At 36.8% G+C, this 18,950-nt stretch overlaps 1 protein-coding gene across 3 annotated transcripts in view; it reads right to left on the bottom strand.

Annotated features, from left to right (window-relative positions):
* LOC149537634 (uncharacterized) overlaps positions 1-18,950 on the bottom strand; it is a 64,893-nt gene that overhangs the window by 25,636 nt on the left and 20,307 nt on the right. For all 3 annotated transcript variants that reach the window (XM_089798993.1, XM_089798994.1, XM_089798995.1), the window contains exon 5: positions 4,305-4,413. In XM_089798993.1, coding sequence (XP_089655119.1) covers positions 4,305-4,413 — 109 coding nt within the window. The remainder of the gene's footprint in view (positions 1-4,304; positions 4,414-18,950) is intronic.

The following is an 18,950-nucleotide window of genomic DNA, read 5'->3' as shown; positions in this document are numbered from 1 at the left end:
GACTCCAAACAGAAACAGTACATGGTGCCCTAGATTTGCCCTAGCCATCGGTCATAAACGATTTTCCCTAGCCATTGTTCATTAAATCAAAGCTAATTTTTACCCATTTTTATCTGTACAAATTTGAAATGAATTTATAAGACATTTTATAATAAAAATTGGTTCACCGAATTTTGAACCTAAAGCCAAAAATTCGGTGACCCTTGTGACACAGTATATATATACATACATACATACATATACATGTGTATATACATATATATGTATACATATATATGTATGTATACACATATATATACATATATATATATATATACATACATATATATGTATACATATATATATATATATATATATATATATATATATATGTATGTATGTATGTATGTATGTATATATATACTGTGTCACAAGGGTCACCGAATTTTTGGCTTTAGGTTCAAAATTCGGTGAACCAATTTTTTTTATAAAATGTCTTATAAATTCATTTCAATTTTTCTTATAAATGTCTTATAAATGTCTTATATATATTGTAGTTTCAAAATTGCCAATAAAATCACTCTCTTTTGCCTAGATATGAAGACGAACTCCTAACAAACAGTTGGAGAAATTGATTATTGAATTAGCAATTTTCTTTTGAATTTTAGAGGTACATCTTCCTCTTATGATGTAACTTGGACTCTTGGGGGCAGGCTTTTAACCAGAAAGTAGGAAACGAAACTAACATCTATGCATAACCGTGACACATTCGATTATGGATTTAGAAACAAAGGGAAACAAAGAAAAATCCCACAAAGATCAACGACTCAAAACCCACAACGGATAAACAAGAGAAAGCTTCAACAGTTCCTTTCCAGATATATGAATAGGTCAGAACTCAAAGATTTTGCAGTAAACATATGCATAGCTTAATAGGACAGGAAAAGATCAAAGAACAAATGCAAAACCTCAAATGAAAATCTGCAGTCATAGGAACCACACATAAACACAAGGACTTAATATATATCTCCTTTTTTGATTAAAAAACAAATGGCTCAAGGAACATTCTACCTCTACACAATAATCATGTCCAAAAACAGAGAAATGTGTCTTCTCTCCCTCCTACAAAACAAAAATGCCTTCACCTTATTGATTCTCACTCATGCCTTAAAGGGCAAGAGGGTTCAGAAAAATCTAGCCCCTTCCAATGTCATTCGATTATATATTTAAAAGATTGTTTCCCGTGGGACTTCTCAGTTTCTGTAACTGATTCTCCCTTATATAAGAACGAATTACAAAATTAAATTTAGTGACCTTCCAAAAAGTTTCAAAATTCTGTAGCTCTCTAAAAGTTATGTTTTTTTAATTTCCGACATTCACACTTTCCTGTGGACATAGATATTCAATTCATTAATGACTCATGAGTTACAACATTATATAGTGAGAATATTTTTAGTGGGAAGTGGTTCTCATTCTTCATGTCTATTAAATCCACATAAATTCCTCTAAAGCAATGTCGGATGGCACTTGGTCTAGCTGCTGCAAAATCCATTCCTCGGACCTTTCCATAAGTTTGTCCAATAGAAAGAATGTTGCCCATATCCTAATGTAAAATTAATCGGACTGCACCTTAAACAACAGATTCTAAAGCTATGCTTTCAGATTTTGCACACATAATTATCTCTTGTCAGACTTATCGTTTGGTTTTTCTTTCTTGTCATCCCGTGTTTCCTTATCATCTGCTTCTGCTGCAGTAAGAGCTATTTCTTTTATGGAATCTTCCACATTGCCAGCATCTTTCATTTCCTCTTTCTTATCAGCTTCAACTTCTGAACGATCTTCAGTAATTTCTTTATCTTCCCTTTCCTTTCATCTGAAGTGCCCTCTAACTTCGTAGACTGCTTTGTGGTAACTTTCTGGAGCATCCCTTGTCTTTGACTCTTCACTTAATCTTATGGATCTGCTCCTGGACGGGACTTCAAATATTGTAACAATTGACACTTATTCTGGATCTCTTCATCTGTAAAAGCAGTGAAGATGATTCCCCACTTCTTTGGAAAAAACTCAAATTTTATCTCACTGCTTTCAGTTGCATATCATTTCTTTAGATGGATCCTTGACAGTTGTTTATCAACTCAATTATTCACTTTCGCTTCCCTTGATTTGAGGAAAATCGGCCATTCTGAGTTCAATGCATTTTTCTGATATAGATGCAGTGCCTGTTCTACTCAAACTGCATGGAAAGTCTGCTTTCACATGCACTATTCTGCACAACTCTTATTTACATATTAAAATCCAAATGCGGATAGATTGTTGAAGATTTGAGAAAGAATGGCATAGTTGTTCCTCAAAAAGCACACATCAGAGAGTTCCATCTGCAATTTGTTTTTAAGCATGTCTTTTAGACCCTTGTTGAATTTTGTGATGATACTATTGATGTAATGTACACATCTTCCATTATCTGGATTTCTTGAACTTATAAGCAATGGCATACAACCCAGGGGTACTAAATTAGACACTAAAACTTTTGAAACTCACATATCATATAAACTCTTGAATTGATGTGCAAACCTTACTGTCGAATTAAAAGGGTGTCTTTACATTATTCCATAAGTTCTCCATTTGAATGTGTTTTCTGACTGCCAATAGCCAGCTTTTCCACCATATTATGTTGCACTTTCTGTTCAAGGAGAAATGCTTTGGTGAAGAAAGAGATAGCCCTGTCCAAAAACCCATTTTTTGGAACTCATCAGGCTTAGGAGCAACTGTCATAAATATTTCAATTTCTACCATGTTCTCAATATTGCTTAGCTGCAGCTTGTGTATTAGACCCCAATAGTTGATAACAACAATCAAAATTACTGATTATTATTATTTGTAACAGTTGTCAATCATACTTTGGTTCCCATCTTATTGTGTCCATGGAATATATAGCAGAGACTGAGGTGCCAAATTTGCACCCATCAAATGCCCTGTTCATGTTTCCATATATGATGATGAAATACTAATTTGCAGTCATACTGCATTAGCTGTCATGTTTTGTGTGTCTGCAAGCCACAGTCTCGACTTTCATCATGCATCGCGCTTTTATAATTTTGGTCATAGGCGAGATGACATTTCTTTGTCACCAATTCCATTTTCCACTTGTCAGTAAAAGGGTGAAGTTCCAGAACTTGTTTTGGGGCCCAAAGCCCATTTTCGAACTAAAACACCAGTAGCATGTTTAGATCTTCACTTTGCTCTATGTTTTATGAGACGAAGAGATGCTGGAAGCTTTACTAGCTTGCATAACCATTATGGTTCTAACACTTCTTGACTACACTGACAAAAATGAAATTGATACCTTTTTGAATTACCTTAATGCTCAAAATTAAGAGGTTACGATTTCTCACTGTGATCTGCCACCTTATTTACAACTATGGTCAGAAAAAGTGGAATGAGAACCAATCAATCATCAGCATGATAAGTGTTACCAAAACTGATTTCAGGCCTGAAGAGAAGCTTTGGAACTCCTCATTATACCCAAATTGTGTTCCACAACCACTGAAAAGGGAAGGCATTTCACATTGATTTTCTGACTAACATCGGCATTTTCATAATCTTGGGGATTAATACTTTCTGGGCACAAGGTACATGATTGGACTTAAAGAACCAATTTAGTGTTGTTGAAGAGCTGTTTATTTCTTTAGCTTGATTCCTGACTATGTGGACATGTTCCTCATTCCTCTTGAACAATATCTGTGAGTCTGAAAAGGCTGAAAATTTAGAATTTTCAGGGTCAAAATTAAAGGCAACAAAGCACACGCGCGCACACACACATGTATATATATTCAACCTCCTGAAAGGCATTACTTTGACTAAAATTCTTTCCTTTTTGATGAAAGCATTTGCTTTCAGCCTAAAAGAATTCAAAAAGCCCAATCATAAGTACTTGCTGGATCAAATGATAACTCTCCTAAATCTTGCACATACAACTGTTAAAGAAAGATGGCCATTAGAAAGCGTTTGATATGATATAAATAGATTACAAGAAAGAAATATCAAATTTACAACCTTGTTTCAAATATACTTGCTTTCTTCGAGAGAAACAATTCATAATCTAGAGGAAGAATCAATTATTTACATTTGGGTGGGTATAGCTGAATGTTATTTTGGTGAGAATAAAGAGAATGAATGGTCACTAAGTCATCCTTCTCTGTTCCACTAAGCCTTCCTTTGATATCTATCTGCTATCTTAATACAATTGTATGAACTAAAGAGTTACTTCAGTAGCCAGCATAAAATCTTAGAAGAGGTAATGTTTAATAATCGGAACTACACCTTACCTTGGCTTGTCTCTGATAAAATACACATAGGAACAATATCAGCAGACATGTTCAACGAATAGCTCTTTGGTGCAGTTGCAGATCCATTCGTCATCAACTCCATCATAAACTGCATACATTAACAATTTGACACATGAAAAAAATAGGCATTGAGAAGAATACAAAATGAACAAGTTAGACAAGAGTAAATACTAAATACACATCTTAATGAATTTAACTGGTTGCCACAAATTGGATTTTTTGTACATTCTTACTATAAAATGGACTTGAGAAACAAAATCAAATTTCATCTCTTCTCATATGTATAATACTGCACACCTATATCACCAGATATGTTATAATTTTCTGCAAAAGTCAGAAATCGGGACACATTATGTCATCTTGTTGCCATGGAACAACTTTTAAGCTTAGTTGCCCAAGTTCGCCATATTGGCCCAAGAACCCTGCCTAGGTTCGAACCGGTTCGAAATTCAGGTCCAGTTCGATCCAAGTTCGACCAAGGTTCGAATTTCCTTGGGCTGGTTCAAACATGCAGCCCAGAATTTGAACCCAGGCGAATTTGGGCTGCCCAGATCAAACCCGTCACGAATTTGGGACGAATTTCTGCTGTTGGGAGACTTTCAAGTCACTTTTTATAACAAATTTAATATGTTTTGAGGTCCAATTTCCCTTAAAGTGAATTAAGTAGGTTATTTTGGCTTCTAACATCATTTGTAGTGTGCAAATAGGTGATTGAGCAAACAAAGTTTGTGCAAGGTGGTGTTGGAAGACTAGATTGTTAGCTATATTGAAGTGTTTGTGTCGCATTGCTACATCTTTGCAAGCTTACAATGTGAGGAAGAGGTAAGTTCTCGTTCTATTTTGCTTTTGTTTCAATGTTTCATAAATATTAAAGGCTAGAGTTTTAAAACTTATTCTCAATAATAATATCAATATGTCAATATGTACACAATTTCTTATCATAGGAAAAGGAGCTTCAAAGGGATCTACATCTTCCTCCATGGGCAATACCAACATCCTACAAAGAAAAGAACCCCCATCTGATTCTCCTTTGTGGAAGTATGTGGATATTCTAGAACCTCTTCTAGGAGATGGTGGCTTCCATTGGAAATGTTGGAGTTGTGATGTAGAGAGAAATAGTTCATATTATCATGTGGTGGGTCAATTGTGTGGATACCCTGGTAGAGGAGTGAAAAGGTGTCCAAGAAAAAAAATGCACTTGTGCCAAACTAAATAGTATTAAAATATATTGAAGAGCATGAGCGAGTTGAAGAGAGAGAGGAACTTAGACAAAATGCCATTGATGACAATAAGAATAAGAAAAGAACAAAAGGAATGATATCCACCCCAGATGTTGTGATAGAAAATCACCCCTTCTATACTACCTCAGTTACCCCTGATTCTCAAAATGAAGCACCCATTTGATACAAAAGATAGGGACCACTTGAAACTGCATTTCAAAACCAGTGTAGGGAAATTACAAACATTGATGTGGCAAGATGCTTGTATGCAAATGGGCTATCTTTTAATCTTGTTCGCTCTCCATATTTCAAGCAGATGTTGGCAAGTGCTAATAAAGGAACTGCAGGGTATTCAAGTTCCAGTTTTGAGAGAGTACGAACCACCTTGTTGGATGACGAGGTCAAGTTGATTGATATTCGTGGATTGAGACAGGTAACAATTGTTTCGGACGGGTGGAAAGATGCTAGAAATTGTCCATTGATCAATGTTTTAGCGATGTCCCCTAAAGAGGCAATGTTTTTGAAAGCAATGGATTGTGAGGGTCATGTAAAAGATGGGCCATTTATTGCTAATATCCTAATTGAGTCCATTGAACAAGTGGGTGCAAGAAACATTGTCCAAGTCATAACAGACAGCGCAAAGACTTGTAAAGCTGCTGGTTTGTTGGTTGAAGAGAGATACCACCATATTTTTCGGACACCTTGTGTAGTTCATTCATTCAATCTTATGCTACAAAGATTGGGAAGAGTATTTAGTGGATCAAGGAGATGTATGCAGAAGCAAAGGACATCCAAATGTTCATCACAAACCACCACATGACTCAAGGGATATTCAGAATGTTCTCACATTTGGAGTTGCTCAAGGTAAGTAAACTTGAACTCAAATTAGTTAAATTTAAAAAAAATAGTATCATACAATTATTTATTTTTTGATTATGTAATGATGTATATTCTTTCATCAAGTATGTATCTAACAATTTGTATTGTTTTTGCTCTATTTTATGTTAAAGGTTGCTGAGACACGTTTTGCATCAAAAGTAATCATCTTGAGATGACTTATGCAAGTGAAAGAGGCACTTACCGATATGGTAACCAACAACAATTGGGCTATATAGCGGCAAAGCAATACTAAGAGGGAAACCACAAAAAGGAAGAGGATATTGGATGAAAATTGGTGGGAACGTGTGGAATATTTCATTAATCTCACCACACCCATTATGATCATGCTTAGGTACACAAACATGGATAGGCCTTGCCTTGGAGAGATCTGTGATGGCATAGACTCAATGCTTGAGAAGATCAAACAAATTGTAAATGAAAAGGAACAAGATCCTCAACCGACCTTCTTTAAACCATAGAAAGATGGAACAAAATGACCACTCCTCTACATTTGCTGGCCTATGCATTGACGCCCAAATACTATAGCACCCAATATATTGATCTACCAAGAAGGCTACCACCCTATAGAGACATAGAAGTGTCTGATGGATACAAGGCAGCATTTGAAAGAATCTTTCCTGATGATGAAGTGTGAGATTTGATTACGGATGAGTTCATACAATTTGTGGAAGCAAAAAATTGAAGTAATGATGTCCTTCGTCATCAGTTGAGAAGGATGCTCATAGTTGGTTGTACGACCATGGCCAAAGATTTCAAAGGTTGCAGCCCCTTGCAATCAAAGTGATATCACAACTAATTTTAATTTTTTAAAAATTGTTATTAGTTTCCTTTGTCTAAAAAAATTGTTAGAAATTCTAAGATTCAAGTTACATAATTTAAATTTTATTTTAATTGTATACATGTCATGTCTTCATAGATTGCTAGTTCATCCGCTTCAGAGAGAAATTGGAACACATATTCTTTCATCCATTCAGTGAAGCGCAATAGGTTGCAATCAAAAAGAGTGAAAAACTTAGTGTATGTGCATTACAACTTGTGTCTCCTTTCACACAAGACTAAAGAATACAAAGAAGGGGAGACAAAGAGGTGGGATGTAGATGCAAAGTTGGCGAACTTGGATTTTTCTGCTTCTCGGCTTACAATTGAAAACTTTGAAGATGTTCATGCCCATACTATTGTTGTTGGTGTTGATACCATTGGCCTTAGCTCTATTGCTGAGTCAACTAATGTGTAAGGACTATGAGAAGAAGAAGAAGAAGATGATGATGATGAAGATGAATATTAAAATTTTATACATTATGATTACTTGACTTAAAGTTGAAACAATGATACTTGAACTTGCTGTTATGATTCATGGATAATGATTTACTTTAAGTTTTAATGTTTTGAATCTCTGATGTTGAACATAAAAATTGAAATATATGATGTTATGATCTTTATTCATAATGCTATGATTACAACTTAGTAACTTACATGTTTAAAGTTTATGCCTATGGTGTTTTTGTTGTTTAAATGATTAACTTAGTTTACATCATATGATTTTACTATACTCTATGCTTCTAGGCTTCGTAAATATTTATACATTTATTTTTTTATAATTTTTACATGTTTTTTGTACGAATGAACCCAAAACCCTTTCCAAAATTTGGCCATACCGGTGAACCAGTTCTTTGAACCCGTATTTCAAACCGAACTCAAACCAGTAACTAAGCTCGTTGTGGGTGTATTAGAGGCCGCCAAGGAAAATTCAGTTTCAATAATACTGACATATCCTATCGTTCAAAACATAATTAACAGTGCTTCACTTTATTATGCCTATGAAATTTGCAACACTGACAAAAAACGAAAAATGCTTAGATTTTACACTGATGCAAAAAGGCCATGACAATACAACAATACATGACAAAACCAATAATGACAAAGAGGATAGTTTCCAGCCATTGCTTGTAAAGACAATTTAAGAAAATTGCTTTTGAAGCATCTAAGACTAAGAGCCCTGATAACCTTATTGTTGCTTTAGAATTACACACCTGATGGGAATTCAATAATGCTAAATATGTTCTGCACAGCGGCAGCTCTCACCGAGAGAAACCTGAAACTTGCACTTCAGACAATCATGGAGGTTTGACTACCAAAGCGTAGGAACAAGTTCAATGTGCCACTCACCAAACCAAACCCAAATGAGAATATCACCCGTTGTAGTTAATGTTCAAAGAAACTTCATTAATCAAGTCATACAGGAATCTACAAATCCGGTAAGCTTCCCCTTTTTGATTCTGCTACTAAGCTAGTCTAGAAATCAAGGGCTAGTCTGGTCACTAATCTATCTCTCTTCTACTGCCTGTGTGGCGAAAGAGAGGACAGTACAAAGAAAATAACAGAGCAATGGGTTAGAGCAAAAATACAAGGAAGGTGATGCACCAAAAAAACTCATGTACCCAACAGCGCTCTCTATAGCATTCAACCATCCATCAAACTTTGTGTCAATATTGACAGGAAATACTCCAGCCCACCACTATAACAATGGAACACATATAACCTTTTGAAACCCTTTCAATCAGCCAAACACATAATTTTCCATGTCAGTGGACAGTCTCCATGATGAGATTTCACGGAAAAAAATGTAAAAGAGCATTCTGTTGATAAAAGAGCTAAATATATTTGCAACAGGGCAAAGCCCATAATTTATGCATACAAGTGATTCAGAACCATCAGAAAAGTAGTGATTGGATCCCAAAACAAAATCCAAGAAGAGAGAAGAACAATGAAAGCATCTGATGGATGATCTAGGAATACTCCAAATCAATAGTTGCAAAGGGGCACACATAAATGGATGATGATTTGCAATATCATTTCCATTAAAAATATGCAAATTATGGCTCTACGTGAGAATATCAGCAAAGATAGTGAATAGCGGTGATAAGGCAATTGTGAGATACAAACCCTCATTGAGAATCTGCAAATCTAAATCATCAAACGGAACTTACAAAGAAAACTTCAGTAATGATGGGTACTATGAGAGTCATTTGCAGTTAGACACATTAATATCCATTTGCAATGTGAGGAGGGATCAGTGGGTTTTTACTGGAGGAAAGTTACAAGCATGGGCCAACTGCTCAATGGGTTATATTGTTGAAAAGATCCTCTGAAGAATGGGTGTGCAAAGTTGGAATAGATCCTACAACAATGTAAGCTTAATTGAAGTGAAGATTCACACCATTTGATCATGCAAACAAATGGCTAGAAAGAGCCAATTCTGCCAGGCACTCAATTAGGTTGAGAGACCCCTGCCAAAGAAGAGAGGAAAGCAGCATTCAAACACACAACACAAACCGTATGTCAAAGCAAAGTCCAACCATCTGACAAAATATATGTCAATCTTGAAGATGCAGAATTTTATAAAGCAAGTGGAACTGAAATGGACCACAGACTCGTCAGGGAAAAGCATATTTCTGGTCTGAATCAAATAGATTAAATAAAAATGAGTCTAGACCAAAAAGAATCAAAAACTATGTCTAGAACACATGAAAATGTATTTACACAATCAGAGGTGCTAGATGTGAATCTAACTATGAAAGATTCCCAATTCCGGTGACCGCAGAAATTACCATTTGTTTCAAAATCTGAATCTTTGACTAGCATTTGTTACCACTGAATGATCTTAGCTGAATTCTGATTTATTTTTTCTTTTCCTTGTTTTTTTCAATTTTTGGGTTTTTTAGAAATAAAATAATTGCATAACAAATAGGAAATAAATAGCACTTAAGAAATGTAAACTCGTGATGCAAATTTTATCATTATTGAATTCTGAAATAGTACATACTCGAACCAACCAGCAACCTGATATATTAACTTCAAAAAGATCATCGCCAATATACAATATTGTCTTAAACAGGGATCAACACCAGCTACAAGGAGATGCTTTGATAATGATTCAACCCTACAGAATTTGCTGCAATGAACAGTCTATTGCGGGCTTTTCACACCATCGCCCCATTGCAAATGGGGGGCCCCCTTTTGTCTCTTGGTCTTGTCCTTTTGGCTTTAGTTCTTGGTAGTATTGGACTCAATCTTCTAAAGTTCCCTCTTTCAAATGAGAATTGGTAAAATTGGCCAGATGTGGAAAGTGTAGTCCATGTGGCTCTGAGAATGGAAATTATTTGCTTGTTTGAGAATTGAATATCTTGACTTACTATTTTTAGAAAGTTTATTTTTAGTAAGTCTATTTTTAGTAAATTTCACTAGCTCTCAGATTGGCCTTATTTTGACTTTGGGACAACTTACTATTTTTAGAAAGTCTATTTTTAGTAAGTTTCACTACCTCTCAAATTGGCCTTATTTTGACTTTGGGACAACTTACTATTTTTAGAATGTCTATTTTTGGCAAGTCTATTTCTACAACAAGTGAGCTATGGTTGATAAAGAGCCAAACGGGTACATGTGTCTATATCCAAAAGAATGAGCAAGCATGACAGTCAATCAAGAAAAAAATGGTTAAATCTGGAATCACCCATGAAATATCCAAAAGTAGAAAGGCATGAAAATAATAGGAAAAATGGTTGTCGCAGAATTCTTCCATCGTGGACAAAATCCACGATCTCTCAAAAAATCCAGCCTTGGAGAAAAATGGTTGTTGCGGAATTCTTCCATCATGGACAAAATCCACGATCTCTCAAAAAATCCAGCCTTGGAAAAAAATGGTTGTTGCAGAATTCTTCCATCATGGACAAAACCCACCATCTCTCAAAAATTCCCGCCTTGGAGAAAAATGGTTCTTGCGAAATTCTTCCATCATGGACAAAATCCACGATCACTCAAAAAATCCCACCTTGGAGAAAAATGGTTGTTGCGAAATTCTTCCATCATGGACAAAATCCACGACTACTCAAAATTTCCACGAGCAAGAGAATTAGAAATCATGGAAACAAAAATGGCTAAATGTTGGAAATTTCTCCTTCATGGAAGCAAAAATGGCCAACTATTGGAGATTTGTCCTTCATAGAAGCAAAAATGGCTAAGTGTTAGAAATTCCTTCTTCATGAAAGAAAAAATGCTAGTGTTAGAAGTTTCTCCTTCATGGAAGAAAAATTGGCTAAGTGTTGGCAATTCCTCCTTCATGGAAGAATAAATGGCTAAGTGTTGGAAACTTTCTCCTTGATGGAAAAATGAAAAAGGATTAAGTGCTGGAAATTTCTCCTCCAGATCTTGAATTTCACCCTCTTCAAGTGTGTACCCAAGACTGGAAAGATGATTGATGATGATTAAAAAAGGGGGAATTCTTCAAAATGTAAGAAAAGGCATAATAGTGAATTGAAAGCATTTGAAGAAAAAGAAGGAGAAAGCTCTAGTTCTAGAAATTCAAGAAAGACGCTGAAATCCAAAATTCTAGTACCAAGATCAAAGTACTAAGTGATCCGGTCCCAAATATTCAAGGTTCAAAGATCAAAATTCAAATCCAAAAATCCAAGAACATGACGAAGGAAGTTCAATATGAAGAAATTCTAGAGTAACATAATCATCAGCAAGGGATTCCAATCCATTTTAGGGAGATAAATTTCCAAGCAAGTACATGAAACTTGAAAGACGAGAATGTTTGAAGAGAGATTTTCAGAAAAGTCAGTCAAAGTTGGATCTTAGTTAAAATGATGCAGTTGGAAAAGACTCGAGCTTACATGGCCTCCATCATCATTTCATGGCATCCAATTATCTTTGATGAAGAACTAAGGTCTCCAAGTCAAACTTCTATGCATTCAAAAAATGGAATCAAGAATAATTTATTCAAGGAAGACTAAGCATTTATTGAGTAATGGACATGCATGGTGGATATTTATTGCATCCCACTCCTTCCTAAACGAGCATGCATAATGGGCATTTATTACCCACTACAGTAATGGATTCCTTGTTGCATTAATGTAGATTCCTTTCCTTTTCCCTAACCCTAAATAGGGCTCATGTGGCACAATCTTGGCCATCGGTTATTGTGATCATCTGGGCCACCTATTGTAATTGAGGACCTATATAAAGGCCTCATTTCTCATTTGTAAAGAATAGAGATTTTTATGAGATTGTTGCTATGAGTTACTGAGATAATAAAGTTTTCATTGGAGTCTGGTGAATACTTGACGTGTCTTAGTGCTTGCTTGTTCTCTTAAATTTCTTCAATTAGATTAAGTTTAGCCTAGTTAATGTGTGGTGATTGCAATGAAGAATATGATGGTGTATTGATGAATTCCTTTGGTTCATACTTTTGACGTTTTAGTGATTCTAACTTGTCGTGCAAAGTTAGCTTGAACCCCTTTCATGCATATGCTTAACTTCTATCATTCGTATACATTGTTCTTTATGATGGCGTATGCCGTGATATGAAAATCTTTGGCATAACCCTTGAAGATTGCACTAGTTCACGCTTAGTTGTAGTATAACTTGGCGAAGCGGAATTCGCTAAATTGAGGAATTTGTCCACTAGAGTACTATTTGTTGTTATCACTACCCTTAGGATTAGAATAGAATTCCTGAACCCCATCTTATTTAATTTTTGCATATTTTGTAAAAATTCCAAAAAGTACTTCATTGCAAAACCTTAAGATAGCTCCCACATCCAGTATGGCTTGAAATGAATCTAAATAAACACGTAAGGCCCCTTGTGATCATCAGCAAATCATATCAACCACCGATCTTATCCACAGTCAAGACCTGGCAATTAAGGAACCTTGAAGTCATTGTATGATCTTCTAGCAATCTTAGCATACACAAGACTTTATTCAAGGGAGGATAAGATATTTCAGTATTTTGTTCTATTGTTTGGTGAGTCATAAAACACACATCAACACAATCCAATGCCAAAGGAAAGCTATGGCACCTAGTGGTGAAGAAAAGACCACCTCCAACCCCCACGTGAGCTGCTGCAATGAAATGCTTGTTGCCAAAAGTTGAGAGCCCAGCTGCAAGTGCCCTACTCCACTCAAATGATAATGGCAAGGTAAATCGACCACTTCCTTTTGTCAATCGGAATGCAATGAAATACAACTCCAATTACCAAGACCTGCTGAGGTTTGCGTCCCAATGGTCCAGACTTGAGGGTTTCATCCCAAGCCACAAAATTGCCCTTCCAAAGCAATTTCACAATTCATAAGTTTCAAATGCCAAAAGATGATCAACAATTAGGTCTTCATCTCCTTATAACTCCTCCCAAGTGCAAATCGATCCACAATGAAATTCACACATTACGCTTTTAAATAAAATATAATGAAATAATATTTTCCCAAAAAAAGGCATCCATGCTATAGGAAAAACATTGCTTTATTAAAATTTCACAACTCAAGGCACCAAAAGGTCTCTAGATAGTGAAAATCAGGTATAATAATTCGAGACCTTTCCAATGAGCTATAACACATAAGCATACCTGACAAAATGAAGCAAATATCCCCTTATTACTCCAAAATGGCTATATAAATAGCCTTATTTTAATGTATTTAATCACTAACTTAGGAAATATTTAAATATATTAATATATTTCCCATATAGCCTATAATAGCCCAAAATAACCAACCAATCATGAATCTGACCCTGTCACCTGTCTGTGACTAATGCAACATAAAATGGGTCAACTAGTAGTCCCTTCCCTAAAATCTAGGGATGCTCCTAAACAATAGGAAACTCATCCTATCATCCTGAAACTGAAACCAGGAACTAGTCCCGAGAAACCTCATAACTGGAAACTGTCACATCCTCCTAAATTTTAGGGAAACCTCCTAAAATCAAAGAACTGCACCAAACTAGCCCAAAACTGCCTAAAATGCCTTGTTCGCCCACTGAATCCCCTGTGTAAGTCTTTGTCCAACCCTGCTAGCCTACGAGACTCCCATGATAGGCTAACTCCCATGACTCTGATAGTCAAACTAAGGAGGGGACATGACAAACTAGACTTAGAAGTTGACATAAATGTTACATCAAAGAAAAGAGGAAAGCATTTGGTAAACTAGAACTTCATGAAACACCATATGGTACCAATGTAGTTTCCACATTTTAAATTTTTTTTTAACTCAAAGTCATACAATAATAAGTTGAACTAGTTCTAAATTAGGCATAATAAAATCTGACAAAAATCCTCTAAAATTTGGCCCATTAACTGGTTCCAACAAGTTGATTTCTGAAAATGTTCTAGGAGTGAGGTACAATGGGAAGCATCGGAGAATGGATGGATAAAAGTAAACTTTGATGGGGCATCTAAAGGCAACTTAGGCCATCAGGTGTAGGATGTGTGGCAAGGGATTTGAGGGGTTGACATTCTAGCCATGAAGGCAAAGAAACTGGAGGATGGGACAAATAATGAGGCAGAAGTCAAACAATGAGATAGTCAAAAGTTTGAAGGTCAAACAAGTGCATTTGGAGGATGATGCGCAAACCATAGTAAATGCTATTGGGTTAAGAAAATCTCATGTCTAGAAAATCGATAAGATAAAAACTACAATCTAGAAAGAACTGGAGATATTTTGAAATTTCAAAGTATCCCATGAATATAGGGAAGGCAATGCGGTGCTAGACTCCCTATCCAAGTAGGGAGTTGCCAAAGCAATTAGGCGACAAATGTGGAGTAGTGGCACCTAGGGACGGGAAGACATAGTGGAACAAATCCCCAAAGGTGGGCACCAAAGTTGATAAAATCTCTAAAGAAGTGGCAACTAGGGATAGGATGACATGGTGGATAAAATCCTCCATGGCAAATACCAGCGTGGGAAATGTTGGTAAACCAAGATTGAGGCGGATAAATCTCTCGGTGGTGGACACCAACGATGTTAGAAACCCCAAAGAGGTTGCACCTTGGAAAGGAAGAATATAGTAGATAAAATACCCAGTGAGAGACACCAATGGTAGAAATACTGGTAGACCAATGTTGAGGTGGACAAAATTCCCAGTGGCAGACACAAATGATGACTAAGCACATAACATGACAATCAGTAATTGTTAAAGAATATCAAGACAGCTCAACACACATGTGAAGGACATGAAGGGAATAGTGAGAGGCCCGAAAAAAGGTGGTGTACAAATGGCAAGAGGATGTTTCCTCGCCACAGTGTACTCTGGTCGGAAAGGATAGGGGTGGATGAAATCACCGGAGATGAACACTAAAGATGACAAAACCTCCAAAGCAATGACACCTAGGGAAGTAACGACACGGTGGATAAAATCCCTGGATGCAGACACCAAAGAGGGAAATGCTGGTAAACCAAGGTTGAGGTGGATAAAACCCCTACTGGTGGACATCAATGCTGACAAAGCACATGCAGGATTGGTGGTAAATGCAGAAGTAAATAAGTGTTGAAGGACGTTGAAACTGCTCAACACAAATGTAAAGTAAATTTGTTGGCTGGCAGGGTAGAAAGATGGTAGACAAATGGCAAACAGATGGTTTCAATTCACATTGAATTCTGTAATCATGGAAGCCAAATTCAGCCTGCAGTCACCTAAGCAAGAGATGCTTTTTCTGGGGTGAGGTTACGATGGAGCAGCCTCCAACTATAGATGACATGTGGTTCTTAATCATGGTACGAGGTCTTTTGGGCTATGACTTCTTGCTAGTAGACTATAAACTGAGAGCCAGCAGAGACAACTCATCACTTTTCTGCGCATGGGGGTTGGATTTTAGTGCAAAGTCAGGGCTGCATCAAGTGATAACTAGATGTGTCAGATCCGATTGGAGGGTGCAGCTTGAGACCTTCCTACACATAGCAAAGCCGAGGAGAGGTTTTCGAACTACATTGGGAGATTGGACATGGATCCCCGGTTACCCACTGCACCTACAACCTTTCATACTTCACAAGGTTAGGTCCAATCACCAAGATAGAAGAGAACATGCCCAACGAACGTGATGGGTATTGTGCGACTATACAGAGGACTGAAAAAAAAGTCATCAAATCTTGGCAAAGCCAAGCGGAATTTTATATCACCAAACTCAAATTCAAGCTTGTGGACTATAGGTGAGTCCTGTATCACAATGTGCATGACCAGAACCAAGGTACCTACAGGGGGAGGAGTAAGGGTGTGGGTATGCACCAAAGTGAGGACAACATGGAGTTGAGGGGGAGCTAAAAAAAAAATCAAAATAGAAGAATACTCAGCTTCATCATTAAGCTAAGAGCATTAAAGATAGCAACTTTTTGAATCAAGTAGCAAAAAAGCGACAAGTGGCACAAAAAATGGAAACCTTAATGGTTAAGTAAAGCAGCTGCCTAATTTTAGTCTGTAGCTTTAAAGGCATCTTTTTTGAAGGATGATTTCTATAAGAAACCCTCTCATTCATTCAAGCTCACACAGAAATTTGAAGAGCAGATCGAGAATAGGATTAAGATTTGAGGAGTTCAAGGAAGCAGATTTTTTGAGAAATTTTCTGAAATTGTTGAGGAGTTTTCTGGGAATTCACGTCAGAAGATTTTGAATCCTATCAGAAAGGATTTTTCTTTGCAGTGAGTTGTGGAATTTCATATTTTTCGCAAAAGTGTTGAAAAGTGAATCTTGAAAGGAGTATGGAAATTTTGGCGAAAATCCAAAATCTGTCTTAAGGACAAGTCATATATGTTGTTTTTAATGCTTTCCTTGCATAGTCTTATGTATCTACGTTTTCTATTTTGCAGGAAAGGAAAATGGCAAAGCCCAGGGGAACAGGAGAAACGCGAGGACAATTGATAAAGAATGAAAGGAGAGGATTCTATCCTGAATCCAAAATCGTGTCAAAGTGGACAGAAATTGGAGATACAAGTCTTGGCGGCCTTGATTTGAAAGATTTTAACCGGAGAATGCTCGGATATAAAGACTATCACCCAACACACCTGGCTACAAAAATTCTCAGAAGTGGAATTTTTGCTGCAACTGGTTTCCCTCCTCCTTTTCAGCATCCAGAGTTAATCGTGGAATGTACCAAGCATTACAGTCCTAGAGACAGAACCATCCGGGATTCGGAACGAAATATTCTGGCAGATTTTTCTCCGACATCCATTTTTAAAGCATTTGGAATTCCTTCAAATCCAAGGATGGTCACAAAAACACAAGAGCAAGCACTGAGAATCTATACATCTGGAATCAATTTTTGTGAAGAAATAATCAACAAAAGATGGTTGAAAAAGAATAGACCACATCATTCTAAGATTCCTAAAGAAATAGTATGGCTCGACTTGCAGAGGGAATATAATGATATGGTCATGATGTTGAGTCGCATATTTGGCATGCCTTATTCTTGTACGTTTGAATCTTGGATGTGGTATTTTGTTGAGCAGGTAATGGAGGAAGGTGACAGAATAGATTGGGTTGGGCTCATAAGTGATAACCTAAATGAGCAATTGATGAATCTAGAGCATACAAGGAAATTTCACATGAGCTCCTATGTCATCTACATGCTAGCACGGAGGACAAATTATGATGGACTACGATGCAAAAGACCAATTGGACGCGGAAGCCAACACCTCAAAGTCCACGAATGTTACCCGCAGTTGCATTTGTATTCAAAGGATGATTACATGAGGGTTAATGATATATTTTCCATGCGCATAGTAAGAACACTACAAAAGAGGCCACATATAAGAATGTCAATGGGTGCAATGAAGTTGGTTGAAGAATATGGCACCTGGTTCATTCAGTTTCCCACCTTTTCATACATCCGAGTTCAAGGATTCTCCACGGAGCCATACAAACTTCCTAGGTATCCAACGGATACAATGGTCTTGTTAGAGCTTACTCGACAACTTACTGCCTATGACAAGATTTAGAAAGGGAAGACGAAGTTGGGATTGCAGTTTCCAATTTCCATAGGAGAAGGGAAAACTGAGGTATGCCCATGTCTAAAAGCTGCAGAGAAATCATCAGATGAGCTCCACTTCTTTCGCCTTCCGCTTTATCCAAAGAGGAATGATTTTGATCCTTTCAACAAGATCTCATCAGCAGGAGGGTCAAAGTACCAACACAAGGTTCACCTTGAAGACTTTTGGGCAAATGCAGCAGACGAGAACGAGATTAGAAAAAGATTGCATTCAAGACTACCATTGAACATTATTAGAACATGTAACATATTCAAGGTTCCTGATCAAATGGAGGAGGACCCAAATATGATGCAAAAAGGATTCAATCCAGAAATGACAGCTCAACCATTTGATTGGAAGAAGAAAGAAATTACAGATCTCGAAACCCTTTCAAAACCAGTCTTAGATTTTACAAAGTGGTGGATCGAGCGTAAGCTTGAAAAATTAGTTGCACCAGCTAATGGATTCACATATAGGTTGCTTGGCCATAGACCACTCAGGGATCAAAGATCAAGACAAATATCTGAAGGGACTGTTGAAGAAAGGGGAACTCCATCCGAAGATGTAGGAACCAAGAAAGGGAAGGAGGTACCTCAAGAAAAGCATCCTAAGATTGAGGAAGTCATCCAGGAATCTCAAAATAAGAAGCAGAAACACGGAGATGCTCCCTCTTCTCCAAGTCGAACTCCAAGTGTCCAAGAGAATTTGGATAGGCC

The sequence above is a fragment of the Cupressus sempervirens genome, chromosome 9, assembly GCF_028749045.1.
Source record: "Cupressus sempervirens isolate cs-2001-9-10 chromosome 9, ASM2874904v1, whole genome shotgun sequence".
NCBI lineage: Eukaryota > Viridiplantae > Streptophyta > Pinopsida > Cupressales > Cupressaceae > Cupressus > Cupressus sempervirens.
This window is presented reverse-complemented; position numbering and strand designations above follow the sequence as displayed.